Below are 19,716 nucleotides of genomic sequence, written 5' to 3' on the forward strand. Positions count from 1 at the left end.
CACTCTTGTCCTATTCTGACAGTCCCACCTGCCTTTAAGACCCAGGCATGAACATAATCCACACAGTCCTGCACCACAAAAACTTGGGGGAAATAGGTGCAGGGGTAGAAATTACAAATTTATATGTAGCGAGTAAAACACTTTGTTTCACAAAGGCAACTTCCTTGACCACTTCAGTGCATAGCCTTAACTTTGTAGATCAATGTTTCCTAATGCCAGAAGAAGGTAAGGAAGTGGTCAAAAGAACAACAAAACATATTTAAAAATTTAAACTTTAAAGCATTGACTCCTGCCATGAACCACAGTCTACCCAAACTTCTCCCAGAAATTCAAATATGGCTATGGAGTTGCTGTCTCTGCTTCAGTCAAACATTACACTTTTTATGACCTGTTGTCAATATTATCGGCACCCCCAATACACACACACACACACACACACTCAAAAATTGTAATAGAATTTGCATTCTGTGGCGAACGGGTGAAAAGAAAGGGATCCATGAGAATTGGTGTCAGCTTCCAACTGTATCCCCTTCTCCTGGGTCCCTGGGAGAAGCAGGGGGTGAGGGCTGTGATGCTGGGCCCTAAACCCGACTCCACTCACAGGTCTCGGCTCTGGAACAGAGCGTGCAGCTGGGCACACTCTTCACTGAACTGGAGTTCTTTTGCATTTCCATATTTAGTTCAAGGTATTGAGAAAAACCCTGTTTCATTTTCAGTCATTTCATGTAAAGGATTACTGAATAGATACCATTGAGCTCTAAAACTACATAAGCTTTAGAATTCACATGATTCATAAAAGAAAGATAAATAAATGTGCAAGAAAGTTTTTGTCCAACCCACCAAATTAAGAAAATGCTGAAGATAAAGAGAGCAAGATGGAATGTAGCCTCTTTATAAAAACTGATCTGCTGTAACGAGAGAGATTGTGTTATTATGTGTGTGAGCTGAGGTTTGTTTCATTATAGTTATGTATGTCTTCAATGAAATCACATTCTAAACATTTTCAGAATTTTCCCATATATACTTAAATCAGAAGCTTGCTGCTTTTTATGTGAAGGAAACTTCTATTTGTTTTATAAATTTCATGTGAGAATTGCAATAGCCCTCTCTTATTGGCATAAGGCCTCCAAACCTCAATCCATAAGAACTGTCTAGAGCCTACTCTCTATGCCTTGCCCTGTGCTAAGTGTTTGTATATACTTACTTTTAAGTAATAGTCTCTTCAATTTAGTGACTAGAAAAGTGTTCAAAAGTTATTAGAAGATGTGATGCAATAAAAAGGAAGTAGTATTACTTATGCAGTACTCAAAATGCAGAACCTGAATGTAAGCATGAGGAAGCATAAGACAACCCTAAAATGAGGGGCATTCTGTAAAACACTGGCCAATACTCTTCAAAAATATTAATGTCTTGAAAGATAAAGTAGGCTGAGGGAATGTTCCAGATTCAAGAAGACTAAAGAGGGCTTCCTTGGTGGCGCAGTGGTTAAGAATCCGCCTGCCAACGCAGGGCACACGGGTTCGAGCCCTGGTCCGGGAAGATCCCACATGCCGCGGAGCAACTAAGCCCGTGCGCCACAACTACTGAGCCTGCGCTCTAGAGCCCACGAGCCACAACTACGGAGCCCGCGTGCCTAGAGACCGTGCTTCGCAACAAGAGAAGCCACCGCAATGAGAAGCCTGCGCACCGCAACAAAGACCCAAGACAGCCAATAAATAAATAAATTTTCCTTTGGAAAAAAAAAATAAGAACGCTGGAGACAGACAGTTGGGTGTAGGGAGTGGGCATTAAATCAATTATGTGTAATGGGAACTCGACCTCTGTGTTTCCTCTTCTTTATCTCCACTCCTGGGAAATAGGTCAGAGAAAACAATACCAGATGTGCATTAAAACATTGTCCCTATTACACTCTCCGTAGAAATCAGGCTTGACCCTCTGCCCTGGCTGTAGGGTGAGCATGTCACCCTCATAGCTCCCCTCCAGCTGTGGCCCCCAACCCCTGACTTGGTTGCCTGGAGCAACACAAACTCCAGGCCACCGCTCAACCCGTGGGGAAGCTCTTCCTGTCCCTGCTCTGTGTGACACACCAGCCACTGGCACATGTGGCCAGTGAGCACTTGCAATGTGCTGGTCTAAAATACACACTGGACTTCAAAGACTTTGCATGAAAAAAATATAAAATATCTGGGCTTCCCTGGTGGCGCAGTGGTTGGGAGTCCGCCTGTCAATGCAGCGGACACGGGTTCGTGCCCCAGTCCGGGAAGATCCCACATGCCATGGAGCGGCTGGGCCCGTGAGCCATGGCCACTGAGCCTGTGCACCTGGAGCCTGTGCTCTGCAATGGGAGAGGCCGCAACGGTGAGAGGCCCGCGTACTGCAAAAAAAAATAAAATAAAATATCTCATTAATAATTTTACACATTGATTACATGCTGAAATGATGTTTTAGAGATATCGAGTTAAATGGAACATAGTCTGAAAAGAATTTCAACTGTTTCTCTTTAGTTTTTTAAAATGTGGCTGCCAGGAAATTTAAAGTTACACACGTGGCTCACATTATATTTGTACTGGACAGTGCTCCCCAGCTGGGGCTGAGCAGCCCCTTTCATCGTGCCCTCAGTGTGCACCCTGACATATTTCTACCGTAGCCCCTACACAAGCTTCTTCACCTGGCTGCTAACTCCAACTGGACTGCCAGCGCCATAATGCTTGGTGCCCTTTTATCCTCGGTTTCTAGCATCGTGCCTGCAACACCTAACAAAGGGTGTCATGGAGTTAATCATTACTGTTCTTTTTTTTTTTTTTTGTAATCGGTGAAATTCACATAACATAACATGAACCATTTTTTATAGTAAATATTTTATACTTTATTTATTTAACACTTTTATTGGAGTATAATTGTTTTACAAGGGTGTGTTAGTTTCTGCTTTATAACAGAGTGAATCAGCTATACGTATACATATATCCCCATATCTCCTCCCTCTTTCATCTCCCTCCCACCCTCCCTATCCCACCCCTCCAGGCGGTCACAAAGCACCGAGCTGATCTCCCTGTGCTATGCGGCTGCTTCCCACTAGCTATCTATTTTACATTTGGTAGTGTATATATGTCCATGCCACTCATATGAACCATTTTAAAGTGAACAATTCAGTGGCATCTAGTACATTCACCATGTTTTCCAACCACCACCTCTATTTAGGTCCCAAACTTTTTCACCATGCCAAAATGAAACCCATACTCATTAAGCAGTTATTCCCCATTCTCACCTCCCTGTAGCCCCTGGCAATCACCAATCTGTTTTCTTTCTATGCATTTGCCTATCCTGGATATTTCATATAATAGAATCATACAACATGTGACCCTTTTTGTCTGGCTTCTTTCACTTAGCATATTGTTTTCCAGGTTCATCCACATTGTAGCACGCATCTGTGCTTCATTCCTTTTTTAAAAAAATGTTCCTTCTTCTATTCACATTACTCCCTCCTACCTGAATGCACTCTCCCCGTGCCTCCTCTGTGCTTATCCAGCTTAACTCATCACTCAAGAACTAAGTCATACTTTCTCCGTAAACATTTCTCTACATCCTCCGTCTTCTCTGAACTCCTTTAGCTCTATCTACATTACTTAATTTAAACGCCACACACCAGTGATGTGTAGGATTGGTGTTTAAATAATCCAGCAGATAATGGTGTGGGGAGGGGGATGAATAAGACGAGATTGGCCATATATTGATGATCATTGGAGCAAGTGATGCGTACATGGAAGTTGATTATGTCATTCTCTCTATATTGTGTATGTTTGAAAGTTTCCAGAATAAGAATTTCAAAAGGTGTTTCATACTATTACCTGTTCTATGAGTCTTATTCTCCCCATGAGATCCTATGCTCCTCTGAGGTCAGAGATCGTCATTCATGCCTTGGTTGATGATGGCTAGTATAGAAAGGCAGAGGCTAGTATAGAAAGGCAGACCTCCACTGGTGAATTAAATTCTATCTGAGGTGTTAAAAAATTTCATTGAGAAAAAGCTGAATTTAGACATGAGAATAAAGATCCAAGAGGCTATTCCAGCTTCAGTTTCCTGACCTTTCTTCTACAGTTAAAATCCCTTTTGATTTTTGTTCTAACTTCTTTCTTGGGCTTACAATTGATCTCCTATGAATGAGCTCAATGCACTGGCTCCTGTGATCTGAGACATGTCTGGATAATCCATAATTATCAAAAATCTGGAAGCCAGGTTTCCATTCAGATTTCTATTTTTGCCCCTCCCTTCTCTCTGTCTGCTTTGATCCCATTCTAGTTCTCTCTTGTGTCCCACTGATCTACGGGCACCAAAAGTAGAAAAGAAACGCATCATTGCTTCCACATCCACTCATTAAACTTTCATGTCTTATTCTCCTTCTACACTAATAATTCAGAGAAAATACTTTAATAACAAAACTAGGACTTAGTATGATAATCCACACTTTTCTACACCTACTGCTCTTTCTAATTTCAAATGGGCAACTCCTTAAGAATAGTCTCGTCAAAAAACGTTTGCAGCCAGCACCCAAGAAGAAAACTCCTTTACCGGAGTCTAGTGTCTGATTCCTGCAGGTAGAAAATCAGGCTAAATATACAACAGCTGTTGCCACTTTGTGATAGCAGAGGTGACCAGAAAACGATGCACTGACCTTTTCTCCTCTTTCCCTGAAAAGCAGGGAAAATACTTTCACGGAAGAGTAATTTCAAAGCTTAGCAAACCTAGAAATCAAGGGGTTTAATTATTTATTCATGTGGGGAGCACCCAGACAGGAGAGGCCGAGGAACTGGACACAAAACAGAAGTCTCTGCGTCATTTGTTAATGCTTAAATCTGAAAACTGTGACTCTGATTATAACACGTTAAAAAGCCCACATTAGGACAAGACAGTCACATGGGCTTTCTCTCTCTCTGAACTGATTCCTTTATCTTCAGTTTATTCTTGCCTTCTGCTCTGCCAAATATCAAAAGCTTTGTTTCAGCGAGTCATGTAACCTCTGAGAGTTACTTCCCATCACTGCTCTTATCACACACTCCTCTTATACACAGAATTTTTTTGCTAAATCACCTGCTGTATAACTGTGATAGGCAGAATAATGGCGCCCCCAAAGATAGCCACATCCTAATCCGGGAACCTGTGAAGCTGTCCTGTGGCAAGAGGGAATTAAAGGCTGCAGATGGTATTAACGTTGCTAATCAACGGACTTTAAGACAAGGAAATTAACCTGGATTATCCAGGTGAGCCCAATGTAATCACAAGGTTTTATAAGTGAGAGAGGGAGAAAGGAGAATCAGTGTCAGAGTGATTGGGTGTGAGAAAGACGTGCCCGACCGCCGCTGGCTTTGAAGATGGAAGCAGGCCCGAGCCAGGAAATGCAGGGAGACCTCTAGAAGCTAGAAAAGGTAAAAGAAACAGATGCTTCCCTGGAGCTTCCCTGCTGCCGCTTTGATTTTAGCCCGCTGAGACCCATACCAGAAAGCAAGGTATTAGATTTGTGTAGTTTCAAGCCTCCAGGTTTCTGCAAATTCTGCTAACAGTGGCGATAGGGAACTTATCCAACAGCTATTTACAAGAGTTGGAGAGCAAAGGGCCTTCATTTTTATTTTCTTGCTTAAAAACAGCAGTTTGAACTAAAAAATTCCTAAAACTAAAGGGAGCTCCCCCACTGCCTGCCATGACACCTGGGTGTGGCTGCCGCCTGCCCCTCCACGAGCCTTCCTTGAGGTGGCTGCTACCTTTCTCCCAGCTCAGAGGCTACTCCTCAGGTTGGGACTGTGGTGGCACGAGGGGTGCCAGGCCGCTGAGAGGCCATTTAGGACGTTCTCAGAAGTTGACTGTTTGCTCCACAGCATTTCCACCAGGATAGTCATGTGGATAATACCAGGTAATTGCGAGGGTTCCCTTCTTTGAAGGAACTATTTCAAACCTTTTTCACAGTATAATTTTATTTTACAAGGAAAAAAAAACAAGCTTGAAGATATTTCTTATCCAAAATAGCCCAGTATCTTGAAACCTACAAAGGACTTTATATGTTGTCAGCTGTTGATTATCAAGGCACTGATTAGCCAATTTGTGGTGCTTTGAAATTAAGAATTTCTGGTGCCTTGGCCTCCATCCAGCTGCCTACCTTTTGCCTGTTGCCTTAGTTCATTGCTATCGCCTATTGATGGGAGAGGGAAGGAGAGAAGACTTGATCATTGTGTCTGTCACCCTAAATAAGATCTCCTTACCTAAGAGTCTGACACTTCCAGTTTTCTTAGAGACAGAAAGAGCTAATCTGGCCAAAAATAGAAGCCAGAACTAATCGTAAGCAACAAAGGGAAATCATACTTTTCAAAAATCAATAGTGAGTTTCCCCTACACTGAAGAGCTTTTTTTAATTATAAAAGTTATTCATGTTTGTTGTAGAAAGAAAACAGAACTAAATAGATTATATGTAATTTATGTAATATACATTACATGAAACCAACAGCTACTTCCATTATTCACTTACTCATCTGTATTTGAAAACAGTTTTGTTTCAGTTGTGCATTTGTTCCCTTCCCTGTTGCTTGCTTCATATTTGCTTCAAAGGCTGTAAAAGCAGCTCTAAAGAGCTGTGTGTGGCCTTAGGGTAGGGAGTTTCACAGACTATTTATTTCTATTCATCATTAGCACAACTGAAACATAAATCAGTACCACAAATTTTCCGCTCACCCCTGACCAGGGCTTCTATATGTACTGGAAACGGTTATGTGGGTGTGACTTAGAGAACGATCACATGCAGTAAAGTCATGTTGCCACATTTTCTGCACATTCTGTAACCAGAAACGGTTCGATAAGATGTATGTTCTGGGCAAGCTTGTTTTTACATTTAATGCTTGCTTTCTGTAACATGAAATAAATATGCTGTATGTTGAATGCAGTTGGCCCTGAGTGATACAACACAAGTAAATGCTTTGAGAGCAGTTATCAAAAATGATGCAGGTTGTTCCAAAAGTCATATGGAGTTGCACAGATATCCTAAATGCACTTCTGAGTAAATTCTCAACTACTGGAGGTGGTGCAGCTACTTCAGTCCCCTTTCGGCACAACGTATGTTTTTATCCATGTATGTCATCCATCATTTCAAGTGATGGAAGAGGTCGCTCCCCGTCTTAGTTTCCTCTTGGCAGAAGGGGATGTACAAGCACTAGCTAGTGCTGGGAAGAGGTGGTCGTCTAAATTATGGCAAAAGAAGCATAATTGTGACATTTCAACATGAGCTGGGTGAGTGAATCACCAAACGAGTCACAGCAAGTTAATAATCAGTGAGGTTGGAGAAAAATGGTACAGATGAACCGGTTTGCAGGGCAGAAATTGAGACACAGATGTAGAGAACCAACGTATGGACACCAAGGGGGGGAAAGCAGCGGCAGGTGGGGATGGTGGTGTGATGAATCGGGCGATTGGGATTGACATGTATACACTGATGTGTATAAAATTGATGACTGGGCTTCCCTGGTGGCACTGTGGTTGAGAATCTGCCTGCTAATGCAGGGGACACGGGTCCGAGCCCTGGTCTGGGAGGATCCCACATGCTGCGGAGCAACTAGGCCCGTGAGCCACAACTACTGAGTCTGTGCGTCTGGAGCCTGTGCTCCGCAACAAGAGAGGCCGCGATAGTGAGAGGCCCGCGCACCGCGATAAAGAGCGGCCCCCGCTTGCCACAAGTAGAGAAAGCCCTTGCACAGAAACAAAGACCCAACACAGTCAGAAATAAATAAATTTTTTAAAAAATTGATGACTAATAAGAACCTGCTGTATAAAAAATAAAATAAAATTCACAAGTTCAAAAAAAGAAACGAACAGAATGAACAGAATCTAATTCAAAATATAAGATAACAAAACATTTCAAAAATTAAAAAAAATCAGTGAGGTTGGAGATTGAAATTTTATTTGGGGAAGGCTATCAAAATAGGGCCCATAGGAAAGTAAATCCCTTCAACTAGAAATATGGAATAGCAACACTGCAATGGTATGCATCTGAAAAGTGAATAAATAGATACTAAGAGCAAGTGAGTCAGAAGCACATGAGTGGTTGAACTCCAGAGACCAGATCAAGCAGCTTAATACCATCACATGATCTGCCCCGAGGCCCATATTTAATGAAAATAAGGAGTGGAGCACAGCAAAAACCAGAAGAACACTGTTGCTCTTAGCGGATAGAGCCAGAGGAGTTACAAGCTAAACCTTGATTGCCGGGATCTGTGAGAATTCAGCATGGGATGTCTCTACTGTTTCCTGGGATTTCTGCTGCTGGCTGCAAGACTGCCACTTGACGCTGCCAAACGTGAGTAACTGTCCATTTCTGTATTTTTAACCCATTCTCTGGCTATTGCCTGAAGTGATGGGTTTGTCTGAAGTAACTCTGCCTGAGCCCCAAGTTGGACTTGAGGAAGCATTCAAAACCGTTGGGGATGTTGAAAGTACGGCAGAATGCGTTCAGTCCCCATTCTTTGCTCCAGGCTCTTGAAGTGAAAGATGTGCAGCCCCTCTGCTGTGGAGCTTTTTTTTTTTTTTTTTTTTTTTAAAGAACCTGTGACTGTTTATTGAAGTTGTTTATCTAGACTTTTCAGGAATTACTGGGCTCTATTTGATTTATTTATTTATTTTTGCTGTGTTGGATCTTCATTTCTGTGCGTAGGGCTTTCTCTAGTTGTGGCAAGCGGGGGCCACTCTTCATCACGGTGCGCGGGCCTCTCACTATCGCGGCCTCTCTTGTTGCGGAGCACAGGCTCCAGACGCGCAGGCTCAGTAGTTGTGTGGTTCACGGGCCTAGTTGCTCCGTGGCATGTGGGATCCTCCCAGAACAGGGCTCGAACCCGTGTCCCCTGCATTAGCAGGCAGATTCTCAACCGCTGCGCCACCAGGGAAGCCCTGCTGTGGAGCTTTTTTCTATCAAAATTGCCACCCACTCTGTTAGAGACATTGGCGGCGGGGGGGGGGGGCGGTGGGGGCTGTGGGCAATGAAGGGCACAGTCTCTGGCTTGAGACCACAGCAACGCTACCCACTAAATTTTGTTTCGTTGCCATCCAACAGGAAAGAGCCTCAGATGAAATGGGGCCCCAAATCTGGAATCAGACTTTCTAATAATCCCAACCCAGAAGCTATCGCCAATTCTGCTGAGGGAATTCCCTGGTGATCCTGGTGGTTTGGACTCCACGCTTTCACTGCCGAGGGCCCAGCTTTGATCCCTGGTCAGGGAACTAAGATCCCACAAGCCGCTTGACAAAAAAAAAAACCTGCTGATAGGTTTTCACAGACCTGCAGGAGTCTGCTGCCACTGTAGTGAGGATACTGAGAAAAGCGCTAAAGCCCTGGGTCTCTTTTCTAGTTAGAGTAGAGGCTGGGGACTTTCTAACAATGCTGATGCCCAGATCAATGAGATGAGAATCTTTGGAGGTGGGGTTGGAGCATCCTTGTTTAAAAATCTCCTCTTGTGATTGGAACGGAAGCCAGAGCTGCGAACCACTGAGCTCACCGGTGGCCCACTTGTCCAGTCCAGGGGATGGGCGGCCATGGCAGCCCCTATCCTCCAGTGGAGTGGGAGAAGGAAGTGAATTAGACATCTCCCAGAAGGTCCACTCCACCTCACTCCAGTAGAGTGACAACGTTCCCTGGAGGAAAAGTCCTGATTTTGCCAGACGACTCCACGGGAGGGGCGGGGGGGGGAAGGTAGGCGCTGAGAAGGGACCCACCGTGTGTGCTCACTGAGCTGGCCGCCTTAAATCAGTCGGCTAGTCCTCACAGCCCCCTTTGTGGAGCACATGGTCCTCCCACTCTTCAACGGGTGAGCAAACGAGGAGCCCAGGTCCAGCTTTTCACCTGCTGGGCCCAGATCGGAGAGTGGAGGATCCTGGACACACGTGCACGCGTTCCTCTCACTCCTCCCAGCGGGAGAGAAAAGCCCTACAGCGAAGAGGTCCTTGCAGAGTGCGATGCCCGGCGGCGGCTGGGTGGAGGAGAAAGAGGGGGGCGCTGCAGGCTCGTGGAATGGGGCGGGGGGGACGCTGGGCGCGCCGGGAGCCCGCGGTGCTGGGGTTCCGGGATGGGGACCTGGGCTGGGGGGTAGGGGAGGAGAGTGTCAGGAGGCCAGTTGTGCAGCCAGCGCTGAGGCCGGTGACGGGGCAGGAAGAGGAGCCGCGACTTTGACCCAGGAGCCCAGATGCAGGGGCTGTGCCGGCGCGGGGCCGGGCCGGAGAGCGGCGGCCCGGGATTTGTCTCTCGTCTGGGCCGCACGGGGCCTTGCAACAGCCCGGGGAGGCCGGGCAAGCTGGCGCTGTTCCCGTGTCCCGGGCAAGGGGGAAGGGCCGCACGGCGGATACGAGGACGAGGAAGGCTTTCGTGGCAGCCGCTGTCCTTCCTGCCAGCCGTGGGGCTGGACCACGAGTGACTGGCCCCTGCACCTAATTCTAGCCTCCGGTCCACCGGCACCGCCTTGCTCTGCTCAGCAAGGCAGATCAGCCTGAGGCTGGCCAGCAGTTTGAGAGGAGGCCCAACCTATTACCACGTAACAAAACCTGCTGTGCCTGGCTTCACCTTGCCTTAAGAAGAAATATCCTGGCCGCAAAAAATAAGGATGGGGAGAATTTAGCATTATATAAGACACCAAGGGATTCCTTGCCATTTTCCAGTCACAGCCGTGGTAAAAAGAGGAAGGAGAGGCTATTGACAGAGTAGCTCACAAGTGGCCAAGCCGCCATGTCTCTGCTAGTAGAGCAGGGCGTCCGAAGGGTAGAGGGAACAGCCACAGGGGTGCTGCGTGTGACCCCATTTACCTTCACATCTATTCCCCTCCCCACTTTCTTTTTTAAAGTCTTACTGTTGGGGTTTTTAAATTTTTATTCTATTTTTTAATTCTTTTTATTTTGAGGTTATTGTAGATTCACATGCACTTTCAAGAAATAATACAAAGAGGTCCCCGCTATGTACCCTTTGCGGGGTTTCTCCCAATGGTAACATTTTGCAAAGTTGTACTACAATGTGGCAACCAAGATATTGACATTGACACGGTCAAAATACAGAACAGTCACATCACCACAAAGATCCAAACCCACTTCCCTTTCCCACTCCACCCAGCCCCCAGCCCCTGGCAACCACTAATCCATTCTCTAGTTTTATAATTTTGTAACTTCAAGAACGTTAGAGAAATGGAATCATACAGTATGTAATTTAGGGGACCTGGCTCTTTTTTACTCAACGTAATTTATTGAGGTTGTTGTGTGTATCAATAGCTAGTTCTTTATCACTGAGTGGTACACCGGACTACATGGATGTACCACAGTTTATCCATTCGCCCACTGAAAGATTTCTGGGTTGTTGCAGCTTAGGCTATTATGAGTAAAGCTGCTCTGAACATTAATGTTCAGGTTTTTATGTGAACATAAGTTTCCATTTTTCTGGGACAAATGCCCATGAGTACGACTGCTTGGTTGCATAGTAATTGCATGTTTAGTTTCACAAGAAACTGCCAGACTGTTTTCCAGAATGGCGGTACCATTTCCACCAGCAGTGTATGAGTGATTCAGTTTCTCTACATCTGCACCTACATCTGATGTCATTTGCTTTTAATAAATTTATTTATCCTACTTTTGGCTGCATTGGGTCTTCGTTGATGCATGTGGGCTTTCTCTAGTCAGGGCGAGCAGGGGCTACTCTTCGTTGTGGTGGTCAGGCTTCTCATTGCAGTGGCTTCTCTTGCTGCAGAGCACAGGCTCTAGGCACGCGAGCTTCAGCAGTTGTGGTGTGGGGGCTCAGTAGTTGTGGCTCATGGGCTTAGTTGCTCTGTGGCATGTGGGATCTTCCCGGACCAAGGCTTGAACCCATGGTCCCTGCATTGGCAGGTAGATTCCTAACCACTGAGCCACCAGGGAAGCCCCTGATGTCAGTATTTTTAATTTTAGTCTTTCTGATAGGTATGCAGTGATATCTCATTGTGGTTTTAATGTGCATTTACTCACTGGCTAATGATATTGAACATCTTTTCATGTGTTACTTTGTCTTCTGTACATCCTCATCTGTGAAATGTCTGGTCAGGTCTTTTACCTGGATTATTTGATTTTTTTTAACACTGAGTTTTGAAAATCCTTTATATGTTCTAGATATTATTCCTTTTTTGGAAATGTGGTTTGCAAATATTTTTCTCCCTGTAATGTGCCTTTTTACCCTCTTCACATGGTATTTCACAGAGCAAAATTTTTTAATTTTAATGAGGCCCAGTTTATCAGTTTCTCCTGTTATAGATTATGGTTTTGGTGTTAAGTCTAAGAATTCTTGCCTACCTAGAACCTGAAGATTTTTCCTATGTTTTTTACTTTTTTACAGTGCCATATGTTGAAAGGCTATCTTTTCTTCATTGGATTATATTTGCAAAAATCCGTAGGGCATATCTGTGAGTCTATTTTTGGGTTCTATAGTCTGTTCTATGGGCCTATGTGTCTATTCCTTGTCATTTGCCTTTTAAGTTTGTATTTTTCCTTGATTTTTGACATTTATTTTTTTCAATTTATTTTTATTTATTTATTTTTTGGCTGTGTTGGGTGTTCGTTGCTGCACACGGGCTTTCTCTAGTTGCAGCGAGCAGGGACTACTCTTCATTGCAGTGCCCGGGCTTCTCATTGTGGTGGCTTCTCTTGTTGGGGAGCATGGGCTCTAGAGCACAGGCTCAGTAGTTGTGGTGCACGGGCTTAGTTGCTCCGCAGCATGTGGTATCTTCCCGGACCAGGGCTCGAACCCGTGTCCCCTGCATTGGCAGGTGGATTCTTAACCACTGTGCCACCAGGGAAGCCCAGACTTTTGACATTTAAAATCAGAAGAGAAATCTGTGTTTGGATTATGTTTCTGGAAACACTGACATTCACTCAGGATCTGAGGAAGAGGAAGACTTCGGAAGAGTAGAAAAAACTGATCCTGGGACTCAAAGATGCCAATCTTCATTTCTACTTGATTACAGATGACTCTGAGTGAATCGTATCACTTCTCTAGGCCTGAATTTCTTTTTTTTTTTTTTTTTTTTGCGGTACGCGGGCCTCTCGCTGTTGTGGCCTCTCCCGTTGCGGAGCACAGGCTCCGGACGCTCAGGCTCGGCGGCCATGGCTCACGGGCCCAGCCGCACCGCGGCATGTGGGATCTTCCCAGACCGGGGCACAAACCCGTGTCCCCTGCATCGGCAGGTGGACTCTCAACCACTGCGCCACCAGGGAAGCCCTAGGCCTGAATTTCTTCGTCTGTAAATGAAAGGATTTGAACGAACTACTCTTAGTTCTTTCTATATAGAACATTCTACCATTCCATGACTCAACATTCAACTGAATTTCCAGTTATAATAAACATTTCTTGATAAACATAAATTTCCTGCCCTCACTCTGTTCCTTTTTGGAAACAGATACTATCTCACAGTATCACAGGACATGTGGTTTTTTGCCTGATGTGAAGGCCCAGAGAAGAAACATGGCCTGAAATCCCACAGCCTGTTTCATAGTGGGTTCTGTAACTTCCAGCTCAATGTTCTTTCCCACTCCATCTGTCTCCATTATAAGAAGGGAATTACATGCTTCCCCTTCCTCCTACCAACAAAGAGGAATAGAAGGCAGAGGCTAGTGGCATCCATTCAGTATGGCTTCTCTGAGTACCTTCTAAATACCGCCCCTCATAGGAGGCCTCTTTCAGGATGTAAGAGAAAAGGCAGCGTTCCTGTCTCTGAGTCCATAGCCAGACCAAGACACGAGACCATATGACTAGATGAGACAACAGTTTATAGCAGTGTATGATTAGGGGCTGGCAAGGGTTATAGACAGTGGAGCTTTTGCCTGTGAGTAACAGATACTCAAATAGGTTGAGTAGGACATTTATTGTCTCAATCCACCCAAAGGTAGACAAGGCTGGAGGAAGAGCTCAACAATATTGTCAAGGACTCTTTCTTTTCATCCATCTATTCTGACACCCTTGGTGTGCTGGCCTGCTTCCTCAGATTTTTTCCCTCATGGTTAAATATGGCTGTCACAGTCCAGGTATCACATCCTCATACTACTGTCTCCAAAATCAATTCTCAGGAGGAAAAAATGGAGTTTTTTCCCACTTTTTTTTTTTTTTAATGATAGAGAAAAATGTTTCCCAGAAGCCTCCATCAGACTTACGATCAGCTCCCGTCAGCCAGGATCTAATCATCAGTTCCTGCCCAAACTGTAAGGAAAGCTAGGAAAGTGATCCTCTAGAATTTTGAATCATTATGGTAAAAACTCTGCAACAAGAGAAAGAGGACAGGTGCAGGCAGGAACTGTCTGCTACAGTCCTCAAAGAAAGGACAGACAATGTGACCACCAGACTTATCAGGAAAGGCAAAAAGACAGACATCAAGATTGGAAAGAAATTTAAAAGAATTGGAATACTATAAACCCTGGAGCAACCACTCGAAACAAAGAGGTATAGCTAATAAGTCAATAATGCAGATAAAATGGAATCCAAAAATAATCCCAGTAAGTATAAGAAAAGAAGAAAAAAGGAATAAAGGACAAAATGGATAAATAGAAAACATATAGTAGACAAATCCCACAATATTGATAATTACATTAAATGTAAATTACCTAAACACTCCAAATAAAGGGTAAAAATTATTAGACTATTTTTTTAAAAAAAAACAATATGCTGTCTACAAGAAACCCGCTTCAAATATAAAAATATTTATAGGTTAAAAGTAAAAGGATGGGGACTTTCCTGGTGGCACAGTGGTTAAGAACCCTCCTGCCAATGGAGGGTACACGGGTTTGATCCCTGGTCTGGGAAGATTCCACATGCCACAGAGCAACTAAGCCGGTGCACAACAACTGCTGAGCCTGTGCTCTAGAGCTCGTGAGCCACAGCTACTGAGCCCGTGTGCCACAACTACTGAAGCCCACGCGCCTAAGGCCTGTGCTTCGCAGCAAGAGAAGCCACCACAATGAGAAGCCTGCGCACCACAATGAAGAGTAGCCCCCACTCGCCACAACTAGAGAAAGCCCGCGTGCAGCAATGAAGACCCAAGACAGCCAAAAATAAATATAAATTAATTAAAAAATTTTTTAATGTGCAAAAAAAGTAAAAGGATGGTAAAAGATGTACCAGTTAAACACTAAGCACTAATATCAAAGTATTCTTCAGAACAAGGAATATTAGCAAAGAAAAAAAGTCAATTCCTAATGTTAAAAGGGTCAATTCATCAAGAAGACTTAACAATTTAAAATAGAGCTTCAAAATACATAAAGCAGATAATGCCAACTGAAAGACAAAGTTGGCAAATTGGCACATCCATAATTACAGTTGAAGATTTCAACATTCCTCTTTCAGTAACGAAATAACAAGCACACAGAAAATCAACAGGAACAGAGAAGTTGCCAAAGACAATACCAACCAGCTTGACATAAGTGACATTAAAAAAACACAATACTACACAACTGTATATGGAACGTTCACCAAGACAGACCATGTGCTGGGCCATAAAAACATTTGTTCAGCACTGGGCCCTCCAGGACTGGTACACGTCTCCTGGAACCTTGGAGGCATTCCTCAGTCTGGCACTCCTTGAGCCAAGTAAACCATTCAGAATGGAAAAAGATGAAAAACTGCTCTGAAGATCATTGGCATCAGTGTCTTTCCTAATGATAGTGTATCAAATCCAAATATTCAGAAGACATGTTTTGAGAAACCAAATGATGTCTAAGAAATACTGACATTCAAAACTTTTCCTTGATTCACTTAAAGTACGTAAAGAGATAGGGTCTAGGGTCTGAGTACGTGTATTCAAGGTATTTCCAGTACACATTTTTTTAAAAAGCACTTTCTATCTGCTTCACATATTGGAAATATTATGTATGTGCTTTCCAATCTTATGAAGTGAAAAGTTGCTTTAACCATTGTTAGGTAATACTAAATGAGAGAGGAGGTAGACAAAATAATTTTTTTTTCAAATGTCTTTATAGGCGTTCATGATGTGCTGAGCAATGAGAGACCTTCTGGTTATATGCGGGAGCACAGGCAATTAAATGGCTGGTCATCAGATGAAAACGACTGGAATGAAAAACTCTATCCAGTGTGGAAGAGGGGAGACTCGAGGTGGCAAAACTCTTGGAAAGGTAAATCAAAAGACTCAACCAAAACAACTGTAATTTCTTTTTTTTTTTTAATTTCAAGTGTACAACATAGTGATTCAATTTTTTTAACTGAAGTATAGTTAATTTACAATGTTGTGTTAATTTCTGCTTACAGCCAAGTGATTCCGATGTATATATATTTATATGTTCATATATATATGAAGACACACATTCTTTTTTTAAATATTCTTTTCCATTATGGTTTATCTCAGGATATTGAATATAGTTCTATAGTTCCCTGTGCTATACAGTAGGACCTTGTTTTTTATCCATTCTATATGTAACAGTTTGCATCTGCCGACACCAAACTCCGAGTCCATCCCTCCCCAACCTCTCCTCCCCCTTGGCAATAACAAGTCCGTTCTCTATGTCTGTGAGTCTCTTTCTGTTTCGTAGATAGGTTCGTGTCATATTTTAAATTCCACACATAAGTGCTATCGTATGGTATTTGTCTTTCTCTTTCTGACTTCATTTAGTATGATAAACTCTAGGTCCATCCATGTTGCTGCAAATGGCATTATTTCCTTCTTTTCTATGGCTGAGTAGTAGTCTATCGGATATATGTACCACATCTTCTTTATCCATGCATCTGTTGATGGACATTTAGGTTGTTCCATGTGTTGGCTACTGTGAATAGTGCTGCTGTGAACATAGAGGATCATGTATCTTTTTGAATTATAATTTTGTCTGGCTATAGTCCCAGGAGTGGGATTGCTGGGTCATGTGGTAATTCTATTTTTAGTTTTTTGAAGAACTTCCATACTGTTTTCCATAGTATGTACCAATTTACATTCCCACTAACAGTGTAAGAGGGTTCCCTTTCCTCCACACCCTCTCCAACATTTATTATTTCTGGACTTTTTGTTGATGGCCATTCTGACTGGTGTGAGTTGATACCTCACTGTAGTTTTGATTTACATTTCTCTAATAATTAGCAATATTGAGCATCTTTTCATGTTCCTATTGGCCATCTGTATGTCTTCTTTGGAGACATGTCTAGTTAGGTCTTCTGCCCATTTTCCGATTGGGTTGTTTGATTTTTGTTGTTGAGTTGTATGAGCTGTTTGTATATTCTGGAAATTAATTCCCTGTCAGTCACATTGTTTGCAAATATTTTCTCCCATTCCGCAGGCTGTCTTCTAATTTTGTTTATGGTTCCCTTGGCTGTGCAAAAGCTTGTAAGTTTGATTAGGTTGCATCCGCCAAACAGCTGTAATTTCCTATTTCAGTTAGGCTTGTAGATTGTAGACTCTGAGATCACAGGGCTCATGGTGCGTCCATGAATGACAGTACTCTAGTTACCAAGTGGGAGGCACCTGGATTTGGCAATCTTTCCTTTATCTCAACAGTATCACTTTCTAAACTCCTCTCCCCCACCACACGCACAGTAAAATCGCCTTAGAAATTTACAACTGGTGCCTCTTGGAAGATTTTGAAGAGCAAGCAGGTTTGGCCTCAAACTTAAGTAACTGATGTGGGAATGGTCATCTTCAGAAGTTCTGAGACTCCAGGGCACTTTGACCATCTCAAAAGTGTGGTTTCTCCGAAAGTTAATATCTCTCTGTTCATATCAAAAGCCAATGAATCCTTCAGTCATTGGTCTTGAAATTGAAAATTGCAAACCTTTAATACCTGTCTCCTCAATCCAATTAAATAGATTTTTAATTATTTTAAGGAAATGTTCTTTCTGTGGTTAGAGAATTCTTCAATTGGTCTGACTTTTTAAGTTTGTCTTCTGGAATGTTGTACTCTGACAGCAAAAGCGAAGAATTCTGCAAATAGTTTGTAAAGAGGCATAAGGATCCTCTGGTTCTTATTTGTAGATTTAACTTTACTTTTTTTTGTTTATCAGTGAAAGGGAAAAGAGGTGTTTGATTGAGCTCTACTTTTCTATGCCCTAGGAGGCCGTGTGCAGGCACTTCTGACCAGTGATGCACCAGCACTTGTGGGCTCAACTATAACATTCGCAGTGAACCTGGTATTCCCCAGATGCCAACAGGAAGGTGCCAGTGGCACCATAGTCTATGAGAAGAACTTCAGAAATGGTAAGGAATGTTAGTCCCATTACAGGAACATGCTGGTTCTCCTAACTACTGGAGACCCTCCTCATAAACCTTAATGCTCACAGGTACTTCTATAAATGCAAGATGCTGCAGTTGTCCCTTGTCACCCCCTCCTCAAGTTGGATGACAGGGAATGTGAATATGTCCCTCCATCAACATCAGTCAAATCCATTTTGGCCAACGGGTGTCTCTCCACTACTTGGAACTCTCCTCAAATCTACGTTGTGAGGCTTGGCCTTTTTTTTTTTTTTTTTTGGCTGCCCTTTGCTGCATGTGGGATCTTAGTTCCCTGACCAGGCATCGAACCCATGCCCCCCTGCATTGGGAGCTCGGAGTCTTAACCACTGGACCGCCAGGGAAGTCCCGAGGCTTGGCCTTTTCTTAGTGCCCAGTTGATTGGACAGAGAATACCTTGTTGATTCTCAGATTTGGATTTTATTACTTGGACTTCTTCTGGCTACTCAAAGAATAGTCAATTTGTCAGATCTTTGTTAATCAGATAGGCTTCTGCTCACAAGAATTCCTTAAACTGTATGCCTAGCACAAATGCTAAGATTTGTCTATTTTGGTGTTGCTTTGCTCTTAGTTAAAGCAGATAAGCTCTTTGCCCATGTTAAAGAGCACAAATGATTACAAATACATCAAGGGGGATTATCTCGTTAGAACTGTACAGCCTTAAAAGCTCAGGTAATTACTGAGATTCCTCAGTCAGTAACAAGGCTGATAAGTGCAGTCATGATCTGATTTTATTACTTAGAACTTCTGTGAAACAGTTGATGTGTTTATTTCTTAGAAATTTATCATCTTCCTATGACGCAAACAATGAATTCTGTGTAGAAAGAGTTTGATAATTAAAAAGTGTTGTTTATAATCGTCTGTAGCATTTTTTCTTTCCTTCTAAAAAAGTTAATACTTGGGGCTTCCCTGGTGGTGCAGTGGTTGAGAGTCCGCCTGCCGATGCAGGGGACACGGGTGCGTGCCCCGGTCCGGGAAGATCCCACATGCCGCAGAGCGGCTGGGCCCGTGAGCCATGGCCGCTGAGCCTGCGCGTCCGGAGCCTGTGCTCCGCAATGGGAGAGGCCACAACAGTGAGAGGCCCGCGTACCGCAAAAAAAAAAAAGTTAATTCTTATGAATGTTTCAAATGACAGTCTAACCCTCTGAGCACTTTTATATGAAAGAGTCCTTGTGACTTATGAAAAGTTATATAAAGTATATATCACCTCTAGAAGAAACTAGAATTTTTGAAGAAATGACTAATTCCAGGTGTAGGACAGGGAAAGTACCACATGAACCAGGGACATCTTGTTGTCCCAGAAAACAAGGGAGTAATGGGGACATGTCACAGGGACACGGAAGGCAGCTAGAGGGGCTCCTACTGGCCATATTTGGAATAACTTAAGAGTAAAAAAAATAATGGCTGTAGTAGATTGATAAATAAAAAGGCTCTTCATAAATGTCAGTGACATAAAAAAAACAAGAGGGTGGGG

General features: G+C 43.3%; 1 protein-coding gene across 1 annotated transcript in view; it reads left to right on the forward strand.

Annotated features, from left to right (window-relative positions):
- The first annotated feature begins 8,137 nt into the window (after window positions 1–8,137).
- GPNMB (glycoprotein nmb) overlaps window positions 8,138–19,716 on the forward strand; it is a 28,699-nt gene continuing 17,120 nt past the window's right edge. Inside the window, exons 1-3 of the mRNA XM_032644026.1 lie at window positions 8,138–8,329; window positions 15,994–16,146; window positions 18,066–18,209. Of these exons, the coding sequence (XP_032499917.1) occupies window positions 8,260–8,329; window positions 15,994–16,146; window positions 18,066–18,209 (367 nt within the window). The 5' untranslated portion in view covers window positions 8,138–8,259. The remainder of the gene's footprint in view (window positions 8,330–15,993; window positions 16,147–18,065; window positions 18,210–19,716) is intronic.

Source organism: Phocoena sinus, chromosome 9 (assembly GCF_008692025.1).
Source record: "Phocoena sinus isolate mPhoSin1 chromosome 9, mPhoSin1.pri, whole genome shotgun sequence".
Classification (NCBI taxonomy): Eukaryota; Metazoa; Chordata; class Mammalia; order Artiodactyla; family Phocoenidae; genus Phocoena; species Phocoena sinus.